This window comes from Nuphar pumila, chromosome 14 (assembly GCF_984573655.1).
Source record: "Nuphar pumila chromosome 14, dmNupPumi1.hap1.1, whole genome shotgun sequence".
NCBI lineage: Eukaryota > Viridiplantae > Streptophyta > Magnoliopsida > Nymphaeales > Nymphaeaceae > Nuphar > Nuphar pumila.
This window is the reverse complement of record NC_143262.1, coordinates 8458306-8472930: the sequence shown is the minus strand read 5'-3', so window position 1 is coordinate 8472930 and position 14625 is coordinate 8458306. Positions and strand designations below refer to the sequence as shown.

Genomic DNA, 14625 nt, shown 5'->3' with positions numbered 1-14625 from the left:
CCGCCCCGGTCCACTGCAATCCCTAATGTTGGGTGAGACTTGATTTTGCTGGACATTTAGTGGTGAACCCATGTCACTTTCCTACAGTGGCGTTCGTTTCACCCAAAGCAGGAAAGAGCCCCACTTTCCTGAAAGTGGGCCTCTTAATTTCTCCCCATTTAGGGTGAAACAAACGGCCCCTTTGATTCTTCTATTTGCGAAACGGGCGCAATGGTAGGTACGGTACTCATCTTAACGATAACCAGCAAATATGGAATGTGATCACCGCTTTTCTTATATAAATTCATAGCAAAAAATATCCATCCAAACAACAAACTTTCTTTACATTCTCGACTTATATATAATGATTGGTTTCTTTTCAAATAATTGTTTTTTTTTTCAAGTATTTCAACATTTGAAAGCAGTAAAAATAATTTAAAAATACAAGTGGGATCACACTTGTTTAAATTTTTTGTGTGTTATCTTGATCAAGGGCAATAAAGACTTGAATTATTGTTGAATTGATGTTTTTGGTGTCTCAAATGGTTGTTCTCCATATACTTCAAACAACGATTCGATAGACAAACAAACATTTTTTGTTAGTATGATTATTCATGAACTTCGATTGCCTTAATATCATTTTCAATATAATTTATTGAGGTGCATACAAAATAAGATTATACTGCAAGTAATCGACTCCCTTGGGTGCAAGGGGAAGCCCATGGAGTTTTAGGCTGCTAGGACAGTGATCGTAAATATGGCAGGCAAAGCCAATGCGGCTAGGTCTATGCTCCTGGGGTTGGTTTCTTTGGCGTAAATATAAAAAATACCGCAAGTGACCAGATCAAGAACCGATCCGATCCAGAAAATTAAGAAAATCGCTGCACTGCTGTATTTTGTGTGACCCAAGTACTTTATAAACTACTGCCCTATCAAAAAAACCATTGGATCATGTTGTCACAATCTGTTTCTAAAGGGCCATTTGGTTCACCCTCCACTTTCATGCCAAAGGCATGCCTTTGGCATGAAAGTGGCTCTCTTTCCTGCCTATGTTGAAACAAATGCCAAGTTAGAAAGAGACAGTGGGGCCCACACATTTTCCATCCAAATAAAAGGTTTCGATGGAAACCCATGTCACACCTCCCCCCTGGGGAAGCACTTTCCACCCAAGGAGGGCGCTTTGAAAGGATTTCAGTTTCCACTGATTCTCCTTCCTTTCTGCAGCGTGAAACAAACAACCCCTAAAGCGTATCTTTTTCCAATACGATTCAGAAAATCGGCCAATCTGATCAGCTCGGCATGCAAGCTTCCCTTGACTTTTAGACCGGACCCATGTGAAGTTGGGTCGAGCTGCCTGGGTCACAAAACACTTCATTGGCAATGACCACAGTAGAACACTGAATTTTCGAAAGAGACAATGTTGTAGTCAACTAGTCATTTCTTTTTCTTTTTTTTTCAGAGCATCCAAATGCCTCATAACTGCAGAAAATGCAGTGGTGTCATCATCATTCCTATGGTTAAAACTTATTGGTGACATTTTTTCCAACATTGACAAAATCTCATCTCATTTTCTCTTCTCAGGTTTTGTGCACACTAAAATGATCTTTTTGTATTATTATCATTAGCAAGCAGGGCATGATGATATAACAATACATGTTTTTCGTCCAAGTTAATCATTATATTATATAAACTTTTAATTCATATCTTTTTTGTATTCAAAATCTGTTATTTAGTTGGGTCATTAAGCAAAATCTTTCACCCCTAACATCATACGCTATTGTTAATCTCACCATGGGGTCGCATTTCTGCTAGTCATTTTGCTTATTTCTGACCCTTTAGATAGATTTAACATGGTCGATTTGATGGGAATCAGCCCATCAAAATTTTGGTGTTTTTACAGCCGTTGATTTCCAAATCATCAGAAAATTCGATACATAGTCAAATTCTGGAGATTCAAACGCCCATCTTCACTAAACTGACCATGTAAATCATATCAACGGCATCAGATTTAAGCAAAAACTGCATGCAACAATGCGATCCCAGGGTGGGTATGACGTTGAGGATGTCTGGATTCCATTTCAGCATAAGTGTATAAAAGGTTGTATGTCAAAAAAATAAGTGTATAAAAGGTCATATTTTCATATCCACATACATCTAGTCAGCCTCAAGGGGGTTGGTGCAGTGGGGTGGGGCCTTGGCGGCTAGACAGGAAGTCAAGGTTCAATTCTCATGATCATCGCCCCTCTACGCAAGCCCATGCATAACATAGGCCCCGGGGGCAGGGGTCCTAGCCTCAGAGTTCTATGCTGTCGATGACCATAGGTATGGCAGACTGAGCCAGCGGGACCAGGTCTCACTGTAAGAAAAACAGCTTTTGCTGGCACACTAATTGCGCCAGTGAAAAACTTAGATGGTGCAAGAATGCGCCAGTAGTAGCACCAGGAAAGGTGTCACCATCCGCCAGCAAACTATGTTTTCACTGAAGCAATTTTGCGTCAGGAAAAACTTATTACTGGTGCAGATATGCACCAGTAAAGATCTTTTGCAAAATTGAAAAGATCTTTTACTGGCGCACTTCTGTGCCAGCTAAAGTTTAATACTGGCACAGTTCTGCACCAGTAAAGATCTTTCACAATATTGAAAAGATCTTTTACTACCGCACTTCTGCACCAGCAAAACCAGCGCAGTTCTGCACCAGTAAAGATCTCACAATATTGAAAAATTATTTTACTGGCACAGTTCTGTGCCAGCAAAAGTATAAAACTGGCGCATCTTAAAACTGTGGCCGTAAAAATGTTTTTTTATTATATATTCCCTGTCAATATATAGTAGATACAAAACTACAAAATTTCAGCAACAAGCACAAACCCTTTGAAACATGACTTAGAAGATACCACAAGCACATGAAAGAATTTTCAGCAACATATTGAAAACAATATATGAGACCAGTCAATTACACCATAACACAGGAGGTACAGTCCCCAAAAGAAATGCTCAAGTATTTGCATAAGTCCATAAAAGGCTGCAGAAAGCTTTTTTGATCCAAGTAATTGCCTACCATTGTTGTTCTCCAACTTCATAATTTTTAACTGCTGAATCTGTCTCTGTATTTTCACTGTTATCCCCTTGCAATAGCCATTGAGGATGCCTTGGTCTGCAACTAGCAATACGAGATAAATAAGTTTTGCAATGCTCTGTACATGAGAAAAGGTGAATATTCTTCAGTCCATTTTGCTGACATCTGGCCCAGAGCTGTTTATCAGCAACAAGTTTCAGTAGAGCTGCAGCAATAGCCTGTTGATCATGAGGATCAACAAGTAGGCCATTGTCTAAAACCTGTAATGACCGTAATATTGGCATTAAACCAATAAGGTATATAATAACTAACCATTTGAGAGAGAGGGTGATGGTGGGAAGGAATCATTTGTTTTGAGTTTTAACAAACCCAATGTATATCAACTGGACGTCCATTTTTTGTAGCAACAATTGGCAGCCCATGAGCTGAAGCCTGGTTTGAATATAGTGCACATTATACCTTATATATTTGCGAACAGGACGATGCTTATAGCATAAACATATGACCAGACACAAATTACCTCTATCAGAGTGAGACCAAATGGTTCAATGAAAGCCGGATTGATAAAGACACCCTGGAAGATACAGGTAAAGAAATGAAATATTGCACCTACAGATGGAGCATTCAAGTTTAACATACAGAAATTACAGAGGTAAAACTCTGCAAAGAATTTTATTGCAATGAACTGTAAATCAAATTGAATCTTGAAATCCAAGCATAAGTAGCTTCGTCTTTGCTGCCAAACTGGTTGGCCACCACCAATCTGCTCCCCAAGAACTTTAGACATATGTGTTATGTGGCTGAGAGCACTATCAACAAATTCTTGAATACAGAAGCCAATGCACTAATCCAATAGAACCCAGCAAATCATAAACAACAGTCTCAACAAAAAGAAGATACATACATAAGTGGAATGAAAAAAATGGCAGCTATATTTCTTTCATTGTAAATGAAAAGCATCATCAGATTGAGAATTCATGCCGACATGCAATACAGACATCAATTTTCTAGAAGAGATAGAGAAGAGACATTAAAGGCTCACAGTGTAGCTCTTACCACACAGAGTAGCTGTCGTCTCCCAGGAGTATCCACTACATGACTACTAAATTTTGCCTCTAAAACTACAATTAGAGCAACATTATTCTAGAAACAATCATCACAAGAGTCAAAATCTTCAGAAAGATATCTTATGCCAGATATGAACATATTAAAAAAAATGCCATGTAGTAGCAAAGCACCTTAAGCAACCGACTAAGAGCAGTTTTCTTTTGAGCAATTGGAACCAAGGCATCAGTTAAAGACTGTTCTGCCTTATTGAACTCAACCTGCACAAGTACTATAAGTTAATGCAAAATGCAGTGTGCAGACAGACCGAAAACTTCATATCGACCAAACACAGGCCTCATATTTCTTGACTAATGAAAACTGATCCATGTGAAAAAAAGTTGCACAACCATCAATCGCACGTCCATTGGAATTGAAAACTTGTGATCCATAAAAGACCATATTAAACAATGCATCCCTTGGGATAAGACTTTCCAGAGATCCATCAAGGTATAACTAACCAAGACCCCTTGGGATAAGACTGTAACAAAGACTTTATACTGCCTTGAATAGGCTAGGCCAGTACCAGCGCCCTAGGTTGCAGACCAAGACCCCTTCTTTTTTAACACTTCGATCCTTTTTCGTATTTTGTGACATTTTACCAGTGAATTTAAGAACTCAGGAACTGCATGGAAAATAATACCTCTTGAAGACAGAGGATATCTGCATGATACCCAATGATTTCTCGTAAAGACCTGTTAAAATACAAACTATGTCCTCTCTGACAGAAACAGTGAAGATCCGTTAAATTCTAAAACCACCTTAGCCATTCACAAGTTGATAGAACTAACATTGCTTGCATGGATTGGATCAGTGAAATGCAAAATAACACACACTGGTGCACAGAGTAAGCCAATAAAGAGGAGAACCTCAAAATTGTTCCATAGTTGCATGCATTCCTTCCTGAAGTTTTGCCTTCACAGTTCCAAAATCCAGTTGCTCTTTAATTATTTCATAGTAACCTTCCACCTGCAAGAATATGTTTATCAAATATGCATTAATACAAATCATATGATTTTATAGTTCATATAGAGTAGTTAGGGAATGGATTAACCAAAATCATCTTGTTTGATGTGTATTAAATCATAAAATTTATAAAAAAATACAAAATTATCATCTTACATGATTTTTAAATAACTCAAGGAACCTTGCTTTATGAATTCGCTCGATTTGATGAGGCCTAAAATGTCCTAATGTCTAAGTGTTTCCTACACGCCAGGTTAGTGATCAATTAATAAAAACATATTGTTACTATTAAAAAATAACCAGTATAAAAGTTTAAAAAAAAAATCCTTAGTGAAGATATGGTGCCACAGTGTTAGTCTTGTGTGAAGAACTGTTGGTTGCATATGAAAACTTAGGCTGAAAAACCCCTACGTTCTTGAAGGCCTTTTCCATATTGTAAATACTGCAGTAATATTGTCATATTTTAAAAATGTAGCAATTTTATTTTTGTTGAACCGTATGGGCTTCTGAGAATATTGTGAAAAAATCATGATATTTTCACCATGTTGCTAGCATTTGCTACATAGCTGCAAGCCTCATGGATGACCCATGCACCCCAAGTTTTTTAATACAGATTAATGCACATCGTTTAAGTGAATCCAAAATCATCTTGTTTGATGCCCTTGGCATTCATATTTGAATAAAACAAACTTTATGTCTACATGATATTCTATTTAGATGATGTCTAAAATGGTTCCATAGTAAGTAACATCAACCAACTATAGAACTTCTATCATGGGCACTTGAATAACTAGATGTTTGTTAAGTAACAGCAACACTTCTTTTTGTTTTGTACGAAACTGAAACCCATTAATCATAAAAGTTCTTGTGAGGATATTGATAACGCCATATAAGCCTTCATGTAGCTGACGAATCTATTAAAAAAATATACATCTAATTAAAATTACCAATCTATATGAACTAGAAAATCATAAAATTTATAAAAAAATAGAAAATTATCATCTTACATGATTTTCAAACCACTCAGGAAACCTTGCTTTATGAATTTGCTCGATTTGATGAGGCCTAAAATGTCCGGTGCTGATAATGTTTAAATGTTTCCTCCATGTCAGGTTACTGAACAATTATTACACATTGTTACCATTAAAAAATAACCAGTACAAAAGTTTTAAAAAAAATCCTTACAAAAGATATGCTGCCACAGTGTTAGTCTTGTGTGAAGAACTACTGATTGCATATGAAAACTTGGGCTGGAAAACCCCTACGCTCTTTAAGGCCTTTTCCATATTGTAAATATTGCAGTAATATCATCATATTTTAAAAATGTCGAAATTTTCTTTTTGTTGAACAGTATGGGCTTCTGAAAATATTGTGAAAAAATCATGATATTTTCACCATGTTGCTAGCATTTGCTACATAGCTACAAGCCTCATGGATGGCCCATACACCCCAAGTTTTTTTTTATGATTCATGATTCATACCTCCCTTTAAGAATTATTAGTGCCATTTCTTTTGACAGCCATCTTTCAAATTCATTCTAGATGCCCTATTATAGCCTTTGTTATGTTAGAATGGAAAAATATCCCCAAAACCTGAAAACCATTCTCCTGAATTTGTTGAATTGATCTTTAATGAATCAATCACTGAACATACCAAGGCAGATGGGTCCATTTGAAAACAATCAGTTATTGCTCAAGAAATGAGAAAGAGGTTCTTGAAATCACAAGAAATGAGAAACAACCCCCCCACCGAAAATGAGAGAGAGAGAGAGAAGGGAGGATTTAGCAAATCCCTTCCGCCTCCCACCCACAACGAGAGAGAGAGAGAGAGAGAGAGAGAGAGCATGGAGAACGTACCAAAACCTCCAAGGTCGCTCCGACAATGATGGTGTGGAAAGCTGCTGAGTCTCGACGTTGATAAGAGTTTTGGGGCTGCTATGACTGTAAAGGAAAAGGAGGTTGCTTCGACAAAAGCAGCAACGATGAGAGTGCCAAGGAGAAAGGAAGCAGATCAGGTCATGCTGAAAATTAGCGTTTTTGCTCATGCTGACATGTGGCCATAATCCATTAGATTTGCATTTTAAAAAGCTCAAAAGTCAACAAAACCAAGTGACATTCATCCAAAATGCAAACAGACGGCAACGATGTCCGCATGAGCAAAAAGGCTCATTTTCAGCATGACCTGACCTGCTTCCCTACTCACAAAGATCAACAAAATGTTGAACCCATGAACCGAACAATATAAAAAACAAAACTAAAATATAAAGAAATAAAAAGCTAAAGAAAAAGAAATTACATATGAACAATAAAATCAAGCTCAACCAGGATCCACTGAATTAGAAGAAACCATCAAGAACCTTGTTTAGAGAGAATGAGAGGTCTCTAACATGCATACTTAGAATCGCATATACATCAACCAACCTGACAAGATTATTAAGCACTATCGAAAATTGACAAAAAATAGCATCATTGCATGCCATCCAAACAAAACACAAGTAATAAGCAACCATGTCTTCCAAATCAATCTCCACCGCTTGCATCGTCTAATTTCAATAAAACCCAAGAACATATCAAGATCAAAAGACTCCTCTTTTTGATAATTACGTTCGAAGATCTCTACGTTTTATTAAATAGAGCCACGGCCACAAAGATTGGACGTGACCAAAATAAATGAAAAGTAGTTTCTTCATCAACTTGACAAAGCACACACCAATTAGGTAACTGAAAGCCCGACTTATTTAAATAACTGTGAGTTTAAACCCTATCATGCAAAATTAACCATGCCAAAACTCAAGATCTTAGAGAAGAGCCCTTAGTCCATAACACACATTCAGGTAACCAATCAGCTCACGAGGAAAGCAACGATCTATACACTTTGTGGGTGAGAGAGAAAGAGAGAGGTTGGGTGAGATGAGATCGGAGCGGGAGGAGAGGGGAGGCCAAGATGCCATCTTCTTCTTCTTCAGGAGGGAGAGGCACCGAGAGACCATCTTCTTATTGATATTTCTCGAAAAAGCTCGAAAAGGGAGAACCCAATTTTGTTGGCGCAGTGTTACATTACGCCAGAAAAAAAATGTCTTGTAATTTCTTTGTAATTTCTACGTCGAAGAAAATATTTTTGGCCGCGCAGTCCATTTTTGCGCTAGTAAATGCAACTTTACATTGGTGCTACCGCTGGGGTGCGCCGGAAAAAGTATCTTCGTAGCGCATGTGATTTCTTCGAGTAAAAAATAGAAAAAAAAATCATTTAAGCCTGTCGTACTTATTGTGTAAACCAGTGGTGCACACGGCCCTCGCCCACATAGAGTCACCATGAGCAAGGGCTTATCCCTTGCTCTCATTCATTAAAAGGGGCTGATGCTCATGGGAATGAAACCCTAACATCTAGTGGCTAAGGCCCCATGCCTGCACCAAACCCCTTGGGTCCCATCAAGGATATGTTTCATTCTCAGATTAAACATTTTGGTGGATGGAGTCCAGCAGAATTGTGGGATCAGGTGCAATCACATTGCACAAACCCAATGTGCTGTTGCACCTGAAGACCCTCAAGTACAGCAGCACATTGCATTTGTTTACACTCGGAACTTTTCTTCAAACTCGGGGATACTACTTTGCCGTCAAAACCTGGTGGAGGGGGGAGAGCGGTGGTGCTTTCTTATTTGAATTCAAGTTCTATATTTATCATTATTTTTTTAATAATGGTGAAAAAATCCCTTTGCTCACCATCTTCTTTTGCGCAAAATTCCAAGACTTTGAGGTGGGAAACAGGCCGGCTTGGCTCAGGCCGGTTTAGAGCTCGGCCCATCAGGTTTTAAGTGTGGGCTGGTTCTTAACGAGACGTGTTTGAAGAGCAGCTGGGCCAATGTTCAACAGGTCGGTCAGTCCAACCCAAACTCATTTGTAGGTTAATTTTTGTAAGAAATTAACAAATTAATTCATATAGTACCAAAAGCAATGAATTGAATGAAAGATTGATGCACCAATCTAATTATCTTTTTATTTATCAAATAATCAATGCAACTAATTAGATAAATAGTAATAGTTATCAAATTATTATGCAACCGACTACTAAAAAATTAATTAGGTAGCTCAAGCCCATCGAGTCGGCGCCATATTTTGTGAGCTCACCAGGGCCTGGCTCACATTGTATATAACGGGTTGGGTTTCGACCCAGTGACTTACATGTTTAGAACTTAAAACCTTGATCCAAACCCGTCACATGGTAGGCCGGGATCAGCTTGGCCCACCAGGCCGCCTGGCCTATGCCCACTAGAGATTAATTACACCTATCTTTAACCTTGAAAGAAAGGATGTGCACCCTGTGTCACACTGACACACTACTTTGGCCACATGTCCTTGCTATATACGTTGACACTAACACCTACGTCTATTATTATTATTTTTATTTTAATATGTTTAATATTAATTTATTAAAATCATATTTTTAAATATTAAAATACAAAAAAAAATCTAGTTTGTTTAAAATTAAAAAATTTATTGTCCTCCTATATCCTAATTTTAAGAAAACTTTGAACAGGCAAGTTGGAGCTGCATCGCATCTCAGACTCGTGTCTTTATAAAATAGTGTGCACCTACGGGGCTTTGAACTTGTGACATCCCATCGACTTATTGGCATTAACAAGTCGCACGTCCCGTATCAGTGAATCCTCTTAGGTGTGATTGTCATTAATTGCCACACAATTTTGTTGATTTATGATGATAGAATTAATCATTCATCCGGACAATTTTGTTGATTTATGATAGACCAGTTTTTTTGGGAATCACATATGACTCGGGGTTTAACATAAGATTGGACGAATTCTTGCCTGATGGATCAGAGCAGCTAGGATACGCAAGGCCTGATCCAGACCCACATGAGTAGACCCGGGTCCATGTGTTAAAATTGTTCGGGTTTGACTTTACAATCACAGGCTACTTTTGGACAAGCCACACAAGGGCACGAGATAGAAGGTTAAGAAGTCGTTACCATTGGGCTCAAGAGATTTGTTGGCAAAAATAACTAGAATACGAAATATAAGCTTATATAAACAACTCAATCTTTTCCTTCTTAAGCAATTAAATAATAATAATAGTCCTCTAAAATAATAATAATAATAATAATAATAGGGTTGCATAAAACCCCTGGTAAAATGCTGCTTGTTTTGTTGTCATCTTGATAAGAACAACTCATGATTTGAGTTGTTTTTTAATTAGATTCATCAAGATAATCTCTTATCCTTCTAAAACAAAATCAAGATAACCGTTTATTTTGTTTGCTTTCAGGTGGGTTCTTCGCATCCTTCCCACTTTATCTTTAATTGTGCTATTAGCATTAGCAAGCTCCATTATTTTGTAGGTTTCTATTTTCCTATCTATCTATCTATCTATCTATCTATATATATATAGGTTAAATATTAGCTACTAATGAAGGTACAAAACTAGGTGCAAGTTGTATTGACTCAATCTAACCACATAGATGAGTTCAACATGGTTTGTTTGTTAAGAATCAAGGCTTGGACCGTGCTTTTGTGATGCAAAAATGTGATCTTTTGAGTTATTAATTAATTTTTGGCACATTGTGGGCCATTGATCTTTGGACCCCTTTAAAAACCTAATTACTTATCGTAATCACATGATTCCAAACAATTTTTCTACTAAACAAACCATGTAGATCACATCCGTACATTTGATCTACAAAAAATTATTTTTTTTAAGAAAAAAATGAATTTTATTCATTAGTTCCGTACCTTCATTAATAGCCAATATATATATATATATATATATATATATATATATATATATATATATATATATATAGAGAGAGAGAGAGAGAGAGAGAGAGAGAGAGAGAGAGAGGAATATACCATGGTTCCCTACCACCATAATATGGTGGTATATATCTTCATCAAAGAACCATGAACAGTCTCTCTCTCTCTCTCTTATAGATATATTTTTTTTAAAGTAACTCTTATAGATAATCTTAATTTATAAGAAATTCCATTCACATACAGATGCATTATGTAATATATTTCAAACTAAAAATGTAAGTTTTTTTTTCCTATGACAGAGAATCAACAGGCGTTTTCTCGCACCTATGTTTTAAACAAAAAATCATCACCTGTGGAAAAAGATGGCGAGCTATTCATCCCTACACTATTACAAGGAATCATGAGACGTAGGGCACGTTCGATTGGATTTGTATAAGCAGCCGAACACAAAAAGTTCAGCCGTGAGAAAGTAAATCTCATTTGCCTTTGCATATGAGTCACTTTCTAATTTGCTTGAGATTCGGAATCACATGAGACCCTATGTGATTCTGAATCATGCAGCCGGGCATACCCTTACTGTCATCTGGAAAGAAGGGAGTCATGGAAGCGTCTTGGTCATTCTACTAGAGCATTTGTTGCAAAAAAAGAAGACAAAAATGGTAGATGGGTCCATTGTGCAAAAATATTAAAGTTAAAAAGGTGAAGATGCCAAGTGTCCACTCTGGACTTCTCCCACTGCACTAGCAAGGCTTCTAAGACCCAGCCGGCAAGTTGCCGTGCTGGACAACTTTACAAGAAAGTCACAACTAGAACATGGGAACTAATGAATGTATGAACCACAATTTTATCCAATGATTTTTTATTCTTTTCAGTTGAATCTAACCCAGAGGATGTGATCTACATGCTTGGTTTTATAAGAACCCATTCTTGAATTATCTGGTTTTGATGTATAAACGAGATTTTATTAATGTTTTAAAATCAATGGCTCATAATCTTCATAAATATTCAAGCATTCAAAAGTCACATTTTTCATTGAAAATGCACAATCCAATGGTTGATTCCTAGCCAAATTCACCATGTCAAACACATCCACATGGTTGGTTTTGCAAAAAAAAGTGTTGGAAATCCCCATCTTTCTAACTATCATATTCTAGTGACTCTCTCTCTCTCTCTGTATATATATATATATAATGGGTTAAAGGTTTCTACAATTGTTTTATGCATGAATGACATAGCAAACTCCTTTTTTTTTGGTTTGATAACCCCATGGATGCAACATGCTGTTTTTAATATGAACTGGCTTTTGAATCATTGGAATCAAACACATGGGCTTTTCTGTGGTCCATAACTGCACCATTTTTTCTCGATTTAAAAAGCATGTTTTTCCATTCATCGAGAAAACTTGAGCTAAGGGTCAATTCCCTGTACATCGACTATGTTGAATACATCCATGAGGTTAGATTGACTCAAAACAACTTGCACCAAGAGATTCTAGCAAGATTGTACCTACAATTGAATGTATTAATTAATTTTGTATATATATATACATGAACTTGTTTTTTAATTGAGAATTTTTTAATATATATAATATAATATTTAATTGGTATAAAAATTAACTACTTAGACAGATAGATAATCCATGTATTTTGTAAATTGTTAGAGATAAAGACTAAAATTTACCGGCCTTCATTGGTCAACTGCAGACCGTTCACCCTCAGAAAATGCCGGCTTGCATCAGAAATCTGAAAACCAAGAAAATTCCCAGAATTGAGGTTGCACATGGAGCATAAAAAAATCCAGTCTCCGGCATTCCAACTAGTAGATGGGAAACTGGGGAAAAATTTTTAAGTGGCATGATTTGGATGGCATCGAAATGCACCCTTAAGAAGGCCAGCATCTGCTTCATTTTGAGGGACATTAATGAAATTACTGTACATAAAGTCATATAACGTCTACCCCATTTATCTTGAAAAGGAAGCCCATGACTTTCATGTCATGCATTCAATGATGCATTTCAACAATAATTTTTGGTTGGACCAAGCATTTGCTTTAGATCCAATTGTCTAGCATCATATATAGGCAGGAGAAGACCATGATCTGGTTAATTTGCATTATAGCACATGGTCATGTCTCCTTCCTGGATTAGGAAAACCATAATATCAAGGTGCAGGCCTTCTTTCAAAAAAAAAAGAAAAGAAATAAATACCAACGGGGCTATGCTTGTCTGGCAGGAGCAGTTAGTGCATGTCACCTTGTGTGGGACGTTGCAAGTTCGAATCTCAATGGTATGGTTGTATAACCGGTAGGAGTCGGTCTAATCCCAGCTTTCTATGTTGAAAAAGAAAAAGAAAAAAAATCAAGGTACTTCCGAGAAAAATCTATCTGCAATTTATTCCAATGATAGTTAACACAGGTTAAAAGTATGCAGCCTCTAAGGCTCGGCAGACCTGGGCAGGTGGGTCAGCTTGAGGCATTCAAATTGAAGGACATCACCAGTTGATACATGGGTTTGAGTCAAGAAAGGATTAGATGCAATGTGATTGCACACTTTAGGCGTGCTACTGCACCTAATGTCCCACCATCATTGGGATACAACGGGTAAGCTGTGGAGCCAACATCAGATGGTGGGCGATCAGGGTATACCAGCACAAAAAAAGTGTGCAATCACATTGCACATGATCTCAATTTCACGTGTCCCTTGTCGTAAGGTCTAATCTGTGGGCAGGGAGAGTACTTGTAGAGTTTTACATCACAGATATCAAAATAAGGCCACAACCAACGTAACACCTCTTAGCCCGGAATGAGAGTACGTATGAATCACAAGGGTGGTTTCTCCTCACCATATATATTTTTTAAAGAAAAATAAAAAACGACTGTAATACCTTTGAGAATATTGGTATTTCACAGACTAACCAGAAGATATTGCAATATTCTTCGCATATTTGCCCACCCTATTTCTGCTGAATTTGAGGGGTTTTCTAATAATTTTGCCTGTCTGCTAAAACGTGAAAACGACTTTCACAACTGAGATTCGCTATTTCAATGTATAGGCGAATCTCAGTTTCAATGTGAGTTTAAAGTCGAGTTTTATTGATATTGTGAGTTTCGCTGAAGGGTAAAATTGTTAGAAATGCTCCCAAATTCAGTTGAAATCGGGCGGTTGAGTATGTTTGAAATATTGCGGTATCTTCTGGCTATTTTATGAAATATCATTATTCGCCGAAGTAGGATGGTCATTTTACGACAAAAAAAAAGGATGAGGTATGCAAAGATGTGGCGTCCCTACATGCATAGTTTGACTACTGCAAGTTGGTTAGGGCAACCTGCCTACCAGCTCATGACCATATTCAAACCTCCCCCCAATTAAAACCAAAACATCAAATATAAAAAAATGAAGACAAAGTATATATATATATATATATATATATATATATATATATATATATATATATATATATATATATATATATATATAAAAGGAACAATCTAGACTCTCTTTGTCTCTCCTATCTTCAACAGTGCTTTCATGTCGTCCATCCTTTCCAATACTCACCTAAAATTATTTTCACCATAGCACTGAATTCATTATCCTCAACGTCACTCCCCCCTAATTATCCAAACCACATCTTTTGGTGCATCCCCCAAGTGGTTGAGGGCCCTCTTTGGCCTGCAACTTGCAGCCCTAAAGTTTACTCTCTCTCTCTCTCTCTCTCTCTCTCTCTCGTCATTTAGT

The 14625-nt window shown here is 37.1% G+C and overlaps 1 protein-coding gene across 4 annotated transcripts; it reads right to left on the bottom strand.

Moving 5' to 3' along the window:
* Positions 1-2870: 2870 nt before the first annotated feature.
* LOC149816265 (putative sucrose-phosphate synthase 1) lies at positions 2871-7155 on the bottom strand. 4 transcript variants are annotated; one of them, XM_089987707.1, is made up of 8 exons: positions 6982-7155; positions 6133-6241; positions 5029-5128; positions 4294-4380; positions 4112-4198; positions 3576-3899; positions 3368-3487; positions 2871-3231 (listed from the first exon to the last, which is right to left on the bottom strand). In XM_089987707.1, exons 3-7 carry the CDS (start codon positions 5050-5052, stop codon positions 3416-3418), a joined length of 594 nt encoding a protein of 197 aa, XP_089843833.1. In that variant the 5' UTR covers positions 5053-5128; positions 6133-6241; positions 6982-7155; the 3' UTR covers positions 2871-3231; positions 3368-3415. The 4 variants fall into 4 exon arrangements, 3 of the variants coding, with proteins under 3 accessions (XP_089843833.1, XP_089843834.1, XP_089843835.1); XM_089987708.1 differs by lacking the exon at positions 6133-6241; XM_089987709.1 differs by lacking the exons at positions 3368-3487; positions 3576-3899 and having other exon boundaries at positions 2871-3315.
* Positions 7156-14625: the final 7470 nt, after the last annotated feature.

Excerpts from the sequence above, each read along its gene's own strand:
- LOC149816265 (XM_089987707.1), bottom strand. The coding sequence starts at position 5,052 with ATGCAACTATGGAACAATTTTGAG. Across the intron at positions 4,199-4,293 it reads CTCTTAGTCGGTTGCTTAAG|AATAATGTTGCTCTAATTGT; the intron begins GTGCTTTGCTAC and ends GATTGTTTCTAG. Across the intron at positions 3,488-3,575 it reads TTGGTCTCACTCTGATAGAG|GCTTCAGCTCATGGGCTGCC; the intron begins GTAATTTGTGTC and ends TATTCAAACCAG.